The following is a 16,234-nucleotide window of genomic DNA, read 5'->3' as shown; positions in this document are numbered from 1 at the left end:
GGAAGAGAAGGATTCATCAATGGATGCATTCAGTTAATAAAGAGGCTAGTTACATGAGAACTTTAATTGACTTTATAATTCTTGATCACAGATAAATTAAGTTTTTTTTAATAATTTAATTGAAGTTAACAGAGGTAAGTAAGAAAAGATATATAAGAAAATATTGTTAGAGTTGAGAGATAAATAAAATAAATTCAAGTCTCAAAATATAAACAAGAAACTAAACAAGTTGTGAAGGGTACGTAGGAAATTAATCCTTTTTTTATATTAAATAAGTAACACAAGTACATAATCCTTTTGTTTTTTTATCAAGTAAAAAAAAAGGATTTCCCCAAGGCACTCTCTCAAACATGAAAAACAAAGATATTACTCCAAAATTACACTTTGACCAAAACAGCTTTGCTATTCCTCAAGAATTAAACCGTACACACAAAAAAAAAAAAAAAAAACCCCAAAAGGTTTAGTTATAGGCACCGGGGTTAGCAACCAGGTATGCCTCGCAACCCTTGATAATTCTGGTGACAGCCATCCTGGCCTTCTCGGTCACCTCTTCAACATTGACTCCAGGCAGCGGCTTGATGGTTCCAGTTACTTTGACCACGCTGCCTCCGGCCATGGGCTCGACTTTGATGTCGACCGAAGAAGACTCAACATGGATACCGAGCGCGCCACCCTCGGCAAGGGTTGACTTGGCCTCAAATTTCTCAACATCTAGGAAGTCCAGGCGCTCCTTTACAAAGGCAAAGGGACCTCCTGCAGATGCATTTTGTTAGAATAGTTCCATTTATTCTTGGATATAATTGATCTGTTTGGCTACTTTAACATGTGAAAAAGGCCAAGATATTCATATATATGGAGATCAGTACCTGACGCAAAGTTGAATTGCCTGATGCTACCGACACCACCAATATCGCCCTCTACCGGAGAAGCACTAATGATTTTTCCAGAGCCAACCTTGGGATCCTGCAAGGTGTGCCAGTCTAGGATGGCTGCCTTGAAGAGGCGAGGGGCTGGTACCGCTGCCTCAATCTCGGTTGTCCAGCTGGAGCTCATGGTGTCTTAAAAGTTTAGTCAAGATTAATTAATCAACAGTGCTGATCAAGTGTTGATTGTGCTGATTGGAGACGATGGAGATGTAGTGAGACTTCAAAGGGTATATATATATATGTTCAACTGTAGTTGGTGAGAATTTTGGAAGGAATGTGACATGTCTCCAACTTCTCAATTTTTCCAATGTTTTGCTCTTATCTTTTTTCTCTCTGAAGAATTGCCTGGCTGAGGTGAGAATATTGACTTTCTAGAATATGGTACCTAAATGTTACTGTTTATTTATGAATTGAACTGCATAGGTTGAGGTCAAATAACCGGGAATAAAGTAGCTCTGTAAACTGTAAAGTATGAGTACATGCCAATTAAATGATAATGGTACACATAAATGAGGAAAATAAAATAAAATTCGTAAATAAAAAAAATAAAAAGAGACCCGCGCCAGTACAGTGCTCCAATAAAGTGCACCAGTACTGTTCATTGTTTACTGGTACCATTTTTTATAGTTCTTATTGTTGAAACCAGTTCTGTACCTCCAATACTTCCCTCGTTACCAGCTGCGCTGTTTTTTCATTGTCCACAAATATACGATGACATCGCTCACGCCAAACCATGAAACAGATTGTGACCTGTGTTTGTCTGATTAACATGTGCTGTGATTGTAAGATGCTGAGTTGAACAAAATACTGATTTTTGTAATAATAAACAGGAATGTCACCAAATTCCTATAATTTTCCCTAATTGCTTGGTCCTTGTGTCCATGTCATAAACAAAAATTCTTATTCGATCAAGCTTCTTGACGACCCATGAAATAGAGGCAGGGAGATTTAATTAGTCTGAGCACAATAATTATTAACAAGTATTTGCGTTGACCGAGATTAATTAATTAGGCTCCCAAGTATGGCCGCAACTAATGTGTAGTCATTCTTGGTTTGACTGTTGACTATGTAAAAAAGAATATAACATCAAGGACTTACGGGGTCGTTTGAATTTAAATTAAACTTTAAACAAAAATCTATGTAAGCATCCTAGACGAGCAGAAAACCGATTTTTTTATTTATATCCAAAAAAATATATAAATTTAAAAAACAAACCAAACCGCTTGTTTTTTTCCAAAACTACCCAAACCGGAAAAAAAATTTCCGGTTTCAATACGAATTTCCAGAAAATTTTTTTCCGGAAATTGGATCCTAAATTCGGAATAATTTTTTCCGGATTTAGGATTTCTTTTTTTTTTCTTTGTTTTAGGAAATTTTTTTTCCGAAAATTTTTTTATAGGAATTTTTTTTTTCATTTTTCAGTTTTTCTTTATAATTTATTTATTTTTTGTATATTACAGATATTTAATATATTTTTTTTAAAAATAGATGGAATACTATATAATTTGATTTATTCGAAAGACTGCTACAAATAATCCGGATCAACATTTTTCATGCCGGATTTTTTATGACCGTAAGAAAAATTAATATAATATAATATATGTATATGTATATGTATAGGTATATATAATATAATATATGTATATGTATATATAATATAATATATGTATATGTATTTATAATATAATATATGTATATATATGTATATATCATATAATATATATGTTAAAATGTGCTTGCATATCAAATTTACTATTTTTTTGAATTTTTTTACTATTTATTAAGTATTTAACAAAATCGCTATCTATATTCAGACCATTGAATTTTTGTACCCATCTTAATAAATAGTAAATTTTTTTAGAAAAATGTAAAATTTGATCTGCAAGCACATTTTAAAATATTCATCATGTTGAACGGTTTGGATCGACTGTTTGGACTTTGAAAACTTTGAAAATACCGATCGTTGAATGCCTACCGTTGAACGAAAAGTTAAATTGAATTTTTGAGGCCCTAAACGAGGGTTCCAATACCTCATATTTTTTATACCTCATCATACCTCATATTTTATATCTTCATTTTCATATATATTATATTATATATACATATATATACATATATTATATTATATATACATATACATATATTATATTATATATACATATACATATATTATATTATATATACATATACATATATTATATTATATATACATATACATATACATATACATATACATATATTATATTATATATTTTTTTTTTACGGCCATAAAAAATCCGGCATGAAAAATATTGATCCGGATTATTTGTAGCAGTCTTTCGAATAAATCAAATTATATAGTATTCCATCTATTTTTTTAAAAATATATTAAATATTTGTAATACTTCAATACAAAAAATAAATAAATTATAAATAAAATCTGAAAAAAAAAATTTCAGAAAAAAAAATTTCCTTAAAAAAAAAAAATCCTAAATCCGGAAAAAATTATTCCGGATTTACCAAAAAAAAAAGAAAAGAAATCCTAAATCCGGAAAAAATTATTCCGGATTTAGGATCCAATTTCCGAAATTTTTTTTTCCAGAAATTGGTATTGAAACCGGAAATTTTTTTTCCGGTTTGGGTAGTTTTGGAAAATAACAGGCGGTTTGGTTAGTTTTTTAAATTTATATATTTTTTTTGGATATAAATAAAAAATCGGAGCAGAAAATGTTATCCTTTGTATCAAAGTCTTGAATTTATACATGAGGAGGGATCGGATGACACCATTTTTTAGTGACATCGGATAACATCGTGCATTTTTAAAGTTTTCAAAGTCTAAATAGTCGATCCAAACCGTTCAACATAATATATATGTTAAAATGTGCTTGCAGATCAAATTTTACATTTTTTGAATTTTTTTTGAAATTTTCAAAGTGGCTTAATAAATAGTAAAAAAATTCAGAAAAATGTAAAATTTGGTCTCCAAGTACATTTTAGTATAGAGATCAACTTGAACAGTTCGGATCGACGTTTTGAACTTTGAAAATTGAAAAACGAATTGGTAGTACCGAAGCTCAAGAACTACCACTTTGATCTTAGCCAACCTATATATATATATATATAGAGAGAGAGAGAGAGAGTTAGGCTGGGTGCTATGGATAGCATAGTGGCCTCTATGCTACGGCTCAATATTTGAGTTTTCAAAATCCAAACGGTCGATCCGAACCGTTCATCTTATTCTCCATATTAATATCTGCTTGGAGACCAAATTTTATAATTTTCTGAATTTTTTTACTATTTATTAAGCCACTTTGAAAATCGCTAATCCAACGGTTTTACTGTTTTGTGCAGCCACCGTTGGATCAACAATTTTGTAAAATACTTAATAAATAGTAAAAAAATTCAGAAAAATGTAAAATTTGGTCTCCAAGCAGATATTAATATGGAGAATAAGATGAACGGTTCGGATCGACCGTTTGGATTTTGAAAACTCGAATATTGAGCCGTAGCATAGAGGCCACTATGCTATCCATAGCACCCCAGCCTAACTCTATATATATATATATATATATGAGTAAGGCTACGGTGCTATGGGTTGCATAGAGGACTACGGTGCTATGGCTCAATATTTGAGTTTTCAAAATTATAACGGTCGATCCGAATCGTTCATCTTATTCTCTATATTAATATGTGTTTGGAGACCAAATTTTACATTTTTTTGGAAATTTTTTACTATTTTTTAGATAGGTAGAAAATCAAATATCTGAATGGTGGATAATTTTTTAGATGAAGTGATTTTCTACCTATCTAAAAAAATAGTAAATTTTTTTCAAAAAATGTAAAATTTGGTCTCCAAACACATATTAATATGGAGAACAAGATGAACAGTTCGGATCGATCATTAAGATTTTGAAAACTCGAATATTGAGCCGTAACACCGTAGCCTTACTATATATATATATATATATATATATATTTGACAAAAGTGGGATTTCCCACTGTGGGCCTTTAACCGGGCTGTTCAATAGCAGCTTAATGGACAATCAAGTGAAAAGCACTGGTTCATGTTCAGACTGGGTCCGAATTTTCTTTAGTAATTGAACATGAACTGAACTTCGGACCCGTTAGTATATATTACAGTCGTTCGAAATTTGTTCATAACTTGTTCAGTCTGGTTGTCCATGAACTATCATGTTCAATTAGCAACCCTAAGTTCCCACATGTTTCATTACGAAACCAAATAGTCTTATATATAATATGAAATGCACAATTATAAATATTTGTTTTCTTAAATAATGAGTTAGAGATCAAGCCACCCCAACATATTTTCAAATTCATGTGCACTGTAAATAGTTGTTTGCAAAAATCAACTTTCAGTCTACTGACAAAGATAATATCACAAGTTCTAAATTCAAATAGAAGAATCTCTTGTGAATATTAAACACTTGAGTGACTTAACCTCCATTCTTTACTTAAAAAAAAAACAGCATTTTTTCAAGTGCAAATTGCATTGGGCATGCATGTTTAACCGAAGATCTTTTATTTACTTACCATCTTTCAAAAGAAAAAATATATATTTTATTCTATATTACGAAAAATTCCGTTATGTATTTATCAGAGCTGCAGTACATCTAAACGATTTTTTATTTTTAAGATGGTAAATAAAAATATTTGGGAATCCTTAACCTCGGTTTTAGGCACATGTACCAATTGTCCTCTAAAGAAGTACGGGGCGGAGATTTTTGGATTGATTTTTAGCTTGAAGAAAAAATTAAGCAAATTGACTGTCCGATCTTGACTGTTCAATTTCTTGGGGGAGAATTCTGCAGTTGTGCTAGGATCAGAGGCAGATTTACGGTCTTGGCAAGCGGTGTCCCTAATTTTTTTAGTTAGGAAACATCAGAGTTAGCATGAATGTTTGATACAGAATCTCAGATTTTTACAGAATTCTCAAATTATTAAGATCAAAAGGGTCTGCTGGTGGTTTCAAATTAAAAATAATAAAAAATTATGCTTAACGCTATGCATGTAACAAATTTCCTGGTGCAAAATTCTCTAACAAATTTAATATTTTAATTTTGATGCCATTATTTCTCTAACAGTTTAGGCTGTTTTCAATGTAGACCCAGTATAAAACTAAAAATGCATGATTTTGCATTTACAAGACTGGCTAGTAGTTTCAATCAATGTCAGAACCGGACGGGATATCGACTCGGTAAACTTTCGGTTCAACGATTTACGATTCAACTGCTGATTTTTTAAATACTTATACATGTATGAGATGTAAAAATTTGTTATAAAATAATAATATTTTTATATAGGATTCATAAAAGTTTGCACATATATATTTTTAACATCTAACTAAAATGAATATATAATTTTATTTTTTTATACTATACATAATTAACTAGTTTAATATATCTAAAACCTTAAGGTCTTTTGTGTAAATTTTATAATATAAAATAAAATACCATCTTAGTATGTATTTTGTGACTTTAGATGGTGTAAGGTACGGATGAGAACCTAGTGCAATAGCTTCATATTTCTTGTTTCTCTTTTAATTAATGTTGAAAAAGTGTATCAAAAGCTAAGTCCGTTTAAAACTCAGTTTTTCTCAAGGACGTCTTACTGCTTTTTATCAAAAACAGATCAATTAAACCGATATTTAGCGGTTCAGTTGTAGATCTGATTATCTAAACAAACTAAACTGTAAATAGGTCCGGTTCCTTTTTTTTCGGGTCCGTCCGTCCGATCCGGTTCGGTTTTAATAACAGTGGTTTCAATGCTAAACAATTGACATAGGGATAAATGAGAGCGGTGCGATACAATTAAGATGAACTATCCAAATTTAATCTTTAACATATACCAATTGATCATGTACATCGACAGTGTCACTATAATATACAGATAAAAAATATATCAACTTTGATTGTCCTCTAACATCTTATTTATATAGTATATTTGTTCTTCAATTCAATGAATTTGTTTCACATTATATGACCTCTCTTATTATTTTATTATGCAATTAATTTTTGAGGAACTAAGAACTTATTCTAAGACAACATAAATCAGTTTAGTTCATTGTTGTTGTTGTTGTTTTATATTCTACTTAAGGGTCTTATATCATGCAATAATTTTCATTAATTCATGATATTTGCATCGGCATGATGGTGATCATACATAAAAACTAATTATAACCCATTTGTAAAAAACACTTATTGTCACACATATCAGCAGTAAATATTATATTCATTTAAGTTGAATGAAGCCCATTACTCATGTCTCATGTGTGCAAAGAGTTGCAACCAAAAATTCAGAACACAGAAAAAAAAGTGTATAATATAATTTTAACTTAATTGTTTAGTGCGTATTGACCACATCCGTGTGCTTAATTTCATATCATTGGAGGTGTGCTTAATTTCATATCATTGGAGTTGTATCTTTTTGGTAGCTTAGAACATCAATATTCGACCTTTTATTCTAATTTCAAATCCAACATAGTAATTTTTTTTTAAATTCTTTGGATGTATGAGAATATCATTATTAGAATTTTATTTAAAGAAATCACCTTCTAATTCTCACACGTTGACAAAATTATGGATTCTTGTTCACTAATTATTAGTTGTTAATTCTATATTTAATTTCAATTCTATCCTATTCTAGCGTGATAATTTCCAATCAATTTTTAAAATAAAGATGCTTAAAGTTTATTTTTATAATTTTTATGACAACGGTATGCAATTTCATTTAATTTATCGCTAACAAATTTGTTATTTAGTTTGAGAGCAGAGTTAAAATGTCACACTATTTTTATGTTTTAATTATGTCTCTCATTTTTATATTTATTTTCAAAGTAAAAATAGTTGATTTGAACAGCTCAACATGATCTTCATATTAAAATGTGCTTGAGGACCCAATTTTATATTTTCTTAAAAAAAAAAATTATCAGTATTTTAGATAGATACAATTTTTTTATTTTCTAGAAGATTATGGAGTATCCAAATAGAAATTTTGTATCTATTTAAATAATAATAAAAAGTTCCAAAAAATATATAATTCAATCTCCAATTAAAATGTGATTTTGTACCTTAGACCAATACACCCCTACAGCATTTTCCCACTCTTTGGCCTCCAATAGAGATGATATCATGGCTGTGTGAGAAATAAAATCTTTATAAGGCATTTTATCGAACACCTTTTGTGCGGAACGGGCCAACGGGTACATGATTTTGTACCTTAAACCATTTTGCCTCCCATAAACCATCTTGTCTCTCGGATACATAACGAATAATTATCGGATAATTGAATTATATAAACTTTAAGATATAAATACTGATTAACAAAATTTATATATCAAATAAATAAATAAATAGTTAAAAGTTCTTAGCTTAATTTAAGCAGGTCACTCACTACTTTAGCTGAATGAACATTATTTTGTATTCTTTAACATTTATTTACCAATTAATCGGGAGTCTTCCTTTATGAACAAGCTCTAAAGTTTGGCTGAACGAAAAGTCAAAAGAGTAATTGTCACTTAAAAAAATTAAAAAAAATGTCATAATCCAGTACAGAAATGATCGAAGTCTTAGTCCCACTGGTCTTAGTCCCAACAGAAATCCAGTACAGAGATGACGTTTATTTCGGTTCGTTCTGGAAATGAACAAAGAGGTCATTAGTGAGATGGTTTTCTAGATTTCTTGCTAAGTACTGTTATTATGTTGATTTCTGGATTTCTGTTTTCAATACTTGCTTTTTGTGTTAATTTTTATACTCGGTTTTTTGGATTTCTGATTATTATGTGTCATGCAGTCAAATTTCGGTTCAAACCGAACGAACCGAAATAAACTTTGGTTCAGTTCAGATCGGTTGATAGACTAAAACGGTTCGGTTCAGTTCTATTTTTAAAACTGAAATAAAACTTTGGTTTGCTTAGTCCGGTTCGGTTTCAACCTAACCGAACCGATGAACACCCCTAGATGTGAGAGATCTCATGGATCAGACAATTAGTGAGACTAATGATTGAAGTGCTGAGTTTGGTTGAAGATAGCTTATTTGAATTTAGATAATCATTTTATGTATTTTGGGATTTTCACTACTCTATTAACTTAAGTGCTGGTGCTCTATTAACTTTTGTGCATTTCCTTTCGGTTTAAATCTCACTTGTTATTAAGCAACAGTACTTAACTCTCTGGGTTTTGAGATTATTTGTTCTGTTATGCACGAATTTGATTGATGTTTCATTATCTGTCAAATGAATCCAAGTAACCACATAAAAGAATTTCATTTTTTGCACAAATTTTATTGATGTTAAATTATATGTGAAATGAATCAAAGTAACCTCACTAATTTGATTGATGTTTAATTATCTGTGAAATGAATCCAAGTACGGTACAAAATAATTTATTCTCTCTTTTTCAATCAAATTAACAATTAACTGTTCATTATAAAATTAGTAGTAAAGTACTTTATCAGGAATGACAGTATTTTAATTTGCCCAGATAAGTTGTCAAGGTTAATACTCGCACTTGATAATTTGTCAGTGAGAAAACCCAAAATAGTTCATTTCCAATGCAACAGCACCTTTGCTCCTTTCACCTCACCAAGTTTTGGTTGATAGTGGTAATGATCAGTCATATTTCCATCCAGTCAAAAATGCGAGAAAACTATAATATTTAAAAAAAAAACACTTGTTGTTTGGTGACAATAAATTAGTAGGTATTATCATTGAGCCAATTTCCTACATGATCATGTTTTTCGTGTTTTTAAATTCATTCATAGAGCAGTTTAAAAGAAAAATTTAGTAATTTACTATATTAGAGAAATTATCATCACTATTACAATATACAAGATATGCAGCTACAACAAGCACAAATGACACACATAACCAAAGAAGTTAGTGGCCAACAACAAAGTCGAGAAAGGAAAATTGGTTGCAGTCATGACATCATGATGGCACGGATTTCAAGGCATGGTGCATCGTATCGTCATCAACATAAGGCTGCAAATCCCACATTTGACAGTAGGTCTCTAGTTCCGACAATGAAGTATTTAGACTAAGAGACCGTACTATTTTTTCCTGAAATAATATATGTGTGCAAACAAATTACTTTAATTTAACTTTACAAAGGTCTGTTTTTTTTTTTTTTGGAGAAAAACCCTTAGGCACCAAAGTTCCTTTCTAAACAACACTGATAATGTCCCAGACTTGCATTGAACAAAACAACCGACATTTGCACATTAGTATTATGGCAAAATTTGCAAATATTATCCCAAATCCCAACAGCATAATCAAGGTGACGGGAAGTAAAACTAACTAAATTAACCCTAAATTTTCATACTAACTAAAACAAATAAATTTAATCCATACATATTCAATGGCCCAAACTTTTAAATATGCTTTACTTGGTACCTTTTTTTTTTTTTTTTTTTTTTTGAGAGAAACAGGTAGCTAGGACTTGGTATCATTTAAAAACTATGCAGTTAGGGATGAAAAAGATATGCCGTGTAGATCCTTGTTGCAGTTATCTTCACAATATAAGTTATAACTTGCAATATACAACATAAAATTACCGGTTGTTATTTGAAAAAACAATGTCTACCGTATGTTCTCTGCAAATGATCCTAAAAATAAATTTAATGATCTAACCTGCATTGTATAATCAAGCTTTAACATGTTATAGATGACCGTCATCATGGTAGCATATGATACCGACTTCTCATTTACATCAAACGGCTCTGCTTCATCCTATCATTAGTTGAATTACGCAAATCAGACCATTAATTCAGTATAAAGTACTTGAATTAATGTCATACAGAACTCGAAGTTGGCCTTTTCTGAATATTTGGTTTTTTTTAATTTCTAAAAATATCCAATTTGCAATATGTGAAATGTGATGTCGCTTTCCTGATAATAACTACAAAATTATGGGGAACTTGTGAGCTTAAAATAATATAATGGGCCAAATAATAAACACCATAATTGAAATATTTTTATTAATTTCTTAACTGTAATCAACTTCATCAGGCAATTACACAAGAAAAGAAAAAGAAAAAGAAAAAGAAAAAGAAAAGAATATTTTTCATTTCAAAAGCATATATGTTTCTAGAACTAGAAGTTTCATTGGGTTGTTATACCTCAGGAGATGCGGTTTGATTCATCAAGGGTTCGTCAACGTGCCCTTGCACGAATCTCGAAACATTTTTTTCTGATTCGATCACAGCTTTGTATGCATCCTCTGCAAGACACTCAATCTCGTCTAGCGATGCTTTGGCTGGGAAGAGGTTGGTATCAGAAAAGGTATAGTTTTATGGAATTTTGAAATGATTTGAGTTGGTAGAAATAAAGCATACCTTTTTTCAAAAAATCTTGAAGCCCCAGCATACAATTGTGCACTACAGTTAAATATTTGAATAATTGAAACTACAATTGATCATGATAATTTTGTTTGAAAAAAAAAAGAGAGAACAAACTTACATTGGCTTAGATTTTGAATGTTATGGTGGGAATGAGTGCAACCCGCATCAAGGTAAGATTTCATTCTTTCGGTCATATTCGATTTAATTATGTCATTAACTACTTTTGAATCCTTGTTAATTTGTGGCCTTCTAAAGTATCCTGTTATAAAGATAAAACAGATCAATTAAATGAGAAAAGGAGTACAATTTCTGAAATAATCACTTCTTTTATATAGGAGTCTATGGAATGAAAAGCACTTTTTTTTGTTCTTGGTTTCCTTTTATGTAAATGGTTTATATCATTTGAGGTTATAAATTCTGTTATTTGATTAGAAAATAAAAAAAAGAAAAATATTAAATGAATTACCGAGCTCTTGGTTAAACCTCATAAGAAACCTCTTTCCTGCATCTACTAGCTCATCAAGCTTTGCAATTCTGCAATAAATCTTATCTAGGTAAGGACAAGGTTTTACATCAAGGTAAAATTAAAAATTAGAGAAAAATTGGAGGTGCCATATGAAATTTTACCAGACCAACCAATGAAATAAGTAAGACTGACAGGAACAAAAGCAAATTCAATATTTTAAAAGACCTAGTATCACGAAACATAATACCTGAACATGAATTGAGTGAAGATTGAAACGACCTTATTCTCTGTTTCAAGAAGAATCTTATCCAACTCTTTGTCTACCATCAAGTTACCAGTATTGACAAAGAACTGCAAAATCTGATTAAAAGAGAGGACGAAGAGAGCAGAGGAAGAATTAGTATTTAATTTATTTGATTAATTTGGTACATGGCTTCTGCCCTTTCCAAGATTTGAACGATACACAACCTAGTAAACAAGTTAAATTGTAACTGAGCAAAATTGACTCGGTAATAAATAATTAATATGAGTATGAAAAAGAGACAATATACAATTAATACAGCATGATAAGATAATATGCAAAATCCTACTATTATCAACGATCATACATGACAGGAATGCTAAAGTTCCAAACAACATAATAAAATTACAAGGATGTAATCAGTGGTGTAGCCAGGATTTGAGTCAGGGTAGGCAGAAATGGGATTTGGATTGGAATAAACTGACGGGTTCGGGTTCAAATAAAAAAAAATAATGCAAGAAAAATGTTAAGACCATATACACAATATAGCACGGGAACTGAAATTGTTGAACTAAATATAGAATCAAATGTACTCACCATATGCCGGCAAGGTCGCACATCAATACTTCTCAGCTCTGACAAGCAAATAACGCAATCCTTCCCTGATTCATCATCCTCTACATTTGTTACCTCCGGTTCAGGTGAGCTGATGAGCCCAAAATTCTCTTCCCCAATTGGGTCCTTCCTTCACAAAGTAATATATTGTGACACTGCTCCAAGAAAGAAAGAGTTAACATAGTATTAGACTAGTCCGTAATTACAAAACAAGTAGGCATTAATCCAAAATTGTAATTTGTGGCCTAGAGCTGATCATATACAGGCTATCTCTCAGAGATAACTCGCTAAAGTTGATCTCAGATGAGGAATTTATGAGAAACAAATCAATCACAACGAAAATTTCAGCAAGTAATCACAGAGAAATAGAAATGGTTGGTTGTAAATTTTACTGCATAGATTGTCTATTTTTACTTAAAACAATCAGAAGGGACAGCATTTGGGATAAAATAAGATGAATTTATCTCAATTTAATTAGTCAAGCAGAACAAAAACTGAACCGAATTTTAACCAATTGCATCCACACACAAGCGAAATCCAATGGAAACACCAACCTACCTCCAATCGACAGTAGCATCAAAGACGAACAAGACCAGTGGCGGAGGGCAGGCGGAGGTAGTGGCGGAGGACTGGAGGAGGGGAATCAAGGGAGGAGCAGTGGCGGGAGGGGTGGCGTTTCTTCTCCTCCGCACGTTTAACTTTTCTCCTCTGCGTTTCCGGCCGATTGCGGATCGCTTGAGTTATGATTAGTGGGTTTGGGTTTAGGGTTTAGGGTTTGAGTGAGGGTTCGATATTGTACTCAGGGGTAGGCAGAGTAAAACTTTACCCTGTCTTATTAAAAATTCAAATCCAGATTATCCAGGGTAGGATGTAAGCTTGAGTACCCTTTACATGGTACTGGCGCGGTAATTGATGCACTGGTACGCGGCATTGAAAAGTTTAATGGAAGAATCTCACTGAATTCCCATGTCGATGGCATTGTGGTAGAAAATGGCCGAGCTACTGGTGTCAAGCTGAGAAAGTAATAGATAATACAAATATCATTTTTCTTTGCCTATGCAATAACTTTTAGGAGAATTTCTTGTATACCCCTCAAAAACATTGAAATTACATATTTCCTCCTCTAAAATTCATAATTTCATATGTACCCTTCTAAATTTCAAAAACTCAGAACTTTACCCAATTTATTAACTTTCTATTAAAACTCACCAGTAACTTTTAGCAAGTTACTATTACAATGACTTTTTTTTTTTTTTTGCAGTTTATACGTGCGAAGAAAGCTGTTGTAAGCAATGCATCAATGTGGGACACACTTGATCTGCTGCCACCACAAACCATCCCCAAATCGTACCAAGATAGGGTTAAATCCACTCTACAATGTGATTCGTTTATGCATCTCCACTTGGGTTTTGATGCTGAGGTCAGCTTAAATAAGGGATACATAAACTGTGCAATTGGTACATTGCAGTTGGTACATGAAGGATCTGTTCTTCTCTTGTTTGCCTTTTTTGCTCAACTTTATTTTTATTTTGAAAGATATGGCAAACAAGAGAAAACAAATTAATAAACAAAATTATTCCTTGCTTTTTTAAAGAGTGCCTATAGAAAAGTAATAATAATGACAATAATGCCAATAGTAAAATTATCCCATAGCTTAATTACTGCAATAATGCTAATATTAATTACTTCTTTAGTCTTTTATTTCTGTTTTTGATTAATTGCACTAATTGTATGCAGTGCCGGCCCTGGCCCAGGGCAGCTAGGGCAATGGCCCTCAGCCTCAAATTCCCAAAGGGCCCCGAAAATTTTAAAAAAAATTATATGTATTGACAGCCGGCGCAAAACAGAAGGGAAACCAAGTTGAGAAAGAAAAGCAAATTTTATATGTATTACCATTCACGGACAGCCGCAAAAATATTTCTTCGCTATTAGGAAGATATCAATCTGATATCCGTGAATTGATTCAATCATTCCTTTTTTTTCATTTTACCGTTTATTCAAAGTTACTTTATTTTGAAACTTCCAATTCTTCAACAATCAATACTATTGCTCACTAAATTATATATAGAAGTATATATGCCAAGAAATTAATGGAGGTTATGCCAAGAAACAATCAACAGTGACATCCAACGTGACTCCAAAAAACTAGAAAATTGACAGTGAGTGCGGCAACGAGCGCGGCACCGGCAGCGAACACGGCAGCTAGCGCGACAGTGAGCACGGCAACGGCACGACCTCTGTATTGGACTGCACTGTCTCATTACTTAGGTTTTATCGTTCTATTACTTTGTTTTATCTTTTAATTTAAAATAATATTTTCTAGAAAATATGCATCATGTAGTGAAAAAAAAATAGAAAAAGAGAGAAGAAAAAATAAAACATCAAAAATGTTCTATTTAAAAATTTTGGAAAAAAAATTAAACTACAAAATGAGTCTTTGAAAAACCAAGTTGAAAGTGAGGTGTATGAAGAAACAAAAAATGTATATGAAAACCAAATTATATTCAGAACCGGGTCCCGAAATTTTTCTTTCGCCCCGGGCTCCGAAATCTTCAGGACCGGCCCTGATTGTATGTTACTTAATAGATGGCACGGGAAGACCTAGGGATCCATCATATAGTAGTAAAAAAGGATCCGTATCCTCCCAGGTACCTGACTCAACACAATTGAAACGGACAGCTCAGATTTACTCTCAGCTAGCTGGGATTCGGGATGACAGAGGGGGCATGATTATTTGTGCTTTGAGATTCGTGCCAAGTTAAATAGAATAATTTTGGACCGTCTGATTCAATTGTACTCATTCTGGTAACCTGAGGGGATATGAATTCAGTAAAAAAATGGGAACAAGATGTAGATGCAGCACAAAATGTCGTCTTGATATCCGTACCGAGCGCATTAGGCAAGGACCTGGCACTACCTGGTAAGCATGTGTTACATGCCTATACGCCGGCGGTATGGAGCCATTTGAATTATGGGAGGGTTTAGATCGCACAAGTGCCAAGTATAGAAGACGGAAAGAAGAGAAGTTACAGGTATGAATATAATTAGTTAATATAAATTAAAAAATTAACAGCAAATGGTAGAACTGTTAGTTTTATGATTTTATCCCACTTTTATCCAAAAAAAAAAAAAATCTATCCTTATTGTTTTTACAATTTATTGTATGAAGTAAAAAAAGTTTGTTTCAATCAATACCATTGCAGAAAGTGGAAAGCTACGCACCAAGTCAATGTCCACATTCTCGTAATTAAAAGGCTTCATTCGTTCAGATAATGTTACACAAAAAAATGTGGCGTGTCACTACGATGCAAAACGACACTGCAAGTACATGTAAACTTGATGTTGTATTATGTGTTGTGTTGTCCTGTTATGTCATTAAAAAAATAACACTTTGAAACTAGCATATTTTCTTACTACAAATGATATATTTAATCTGTGATGTACTGGCACGACATATGTGCCAATTATGGTGTGCTTAGCAATGACATGGCACAATATGTTTATCAAATTCAAAGTCCAATTTTAAATAAATTATATTAAAATTTAATTGGATTTTACTTTTTTTTTTAAATATTTGGTTGAGTCCCTCTCAAATTTATTAATAAAAACTTGATTTCAAATTTTACAACTACAGATTATTATTAATATATT

At 31.8% G+C, this 16,234-nt stretch overlaps 2 protein-coding genes across 7 annotated transcripts; both read right to left on the bottom strand.

Annotated features, from left to right (window-relative positions):
* Window positions 1-221: 221 nt before the first annotated feature.
* Window positions 222-1,165, bottom strand: LOC144556113 (pathogenesis-related protein 1-like). Its single transcript, XM_078304604.1, has 2 exons — window positions 867-1,165; window positions 222-753 (listed from the first exon to the last, which is right to left on the bottom strand). Exons 1-2 carry the CDS (start codon window positions 1,051-1,053, stop codon window positions 461-463), a joined length of 480 nt encoding a protein of 159 aa, XP_078160730.1. The 5' UTR covers window positions 1,054-1,165; the 3' UTR covers window positions 222-460.
* Window positions 1,166-9,688: 8,523 nt separating this feature from the next.
* LOC144556155 (uncharacterized) lies at window positions 9,689-13,289 on the bottom strand. Of its 6 annotated transcripts, none has more exons than XM_078304644.1 (9): window positions 13,142-13,289; window positions 12,566-12,738; window positions 11,975-12,087; window positions 11,728-11,795; window positions 11,380-11,520; window positions 11,256-11,297; window positions 11,040-11,176; window positions 10,552-10,650; window positions 9,689-9,981 (listed from the first exon to the last, which is right to left on the bottom strand). In XM_078304644.1, exons 2-9 carry the CDS (start codon window positions 12,566-12,568, stop codon window positions 9,850-9,852), a joined length of 735 nt encoding a protein of 244 aa, XP_078160770.1. In that variant the 5' UTR covers window positions 12,569-12,738; window positions 13,142-13,289; the 3' UTR covers window positions 9,689-9,849. The 6 variants fall into 6 exon arrangements, with proteins under 6 accessions (XP_078160770.1, XP_078160772.1, XP_078160774.1 ...); XM_078304646.1 differs by having other exon boundaries at window positions 12,566-12,625; window positions 13,142-13,216; XM_078304648.1 differs by lacking the exon at window positions 11,256-11,297.
* Window positions 13,290-16,234: the final 2,945 nt, after the last annotated feature.

The sequence above is a fragment of the Carex rostrata genome, chromosome 6 (assembly GCF_964058835.1).
Source record: "Carex rostrata chromosome 6, lpCarRost1.2, whole genome shotgun sequence".
In the NCBI taxonomy this organism is placed as follows: Eukaryota; Viridiplantae; Streptophyta; class Magnoliopsida; order Poales; family Cyperaceae; genus Carex; species Carex rostrata.
Note: the sequence above shows the minus strand (reverse complement) of the source record. Positions and strands in the feature narration are given on the sequence as shown.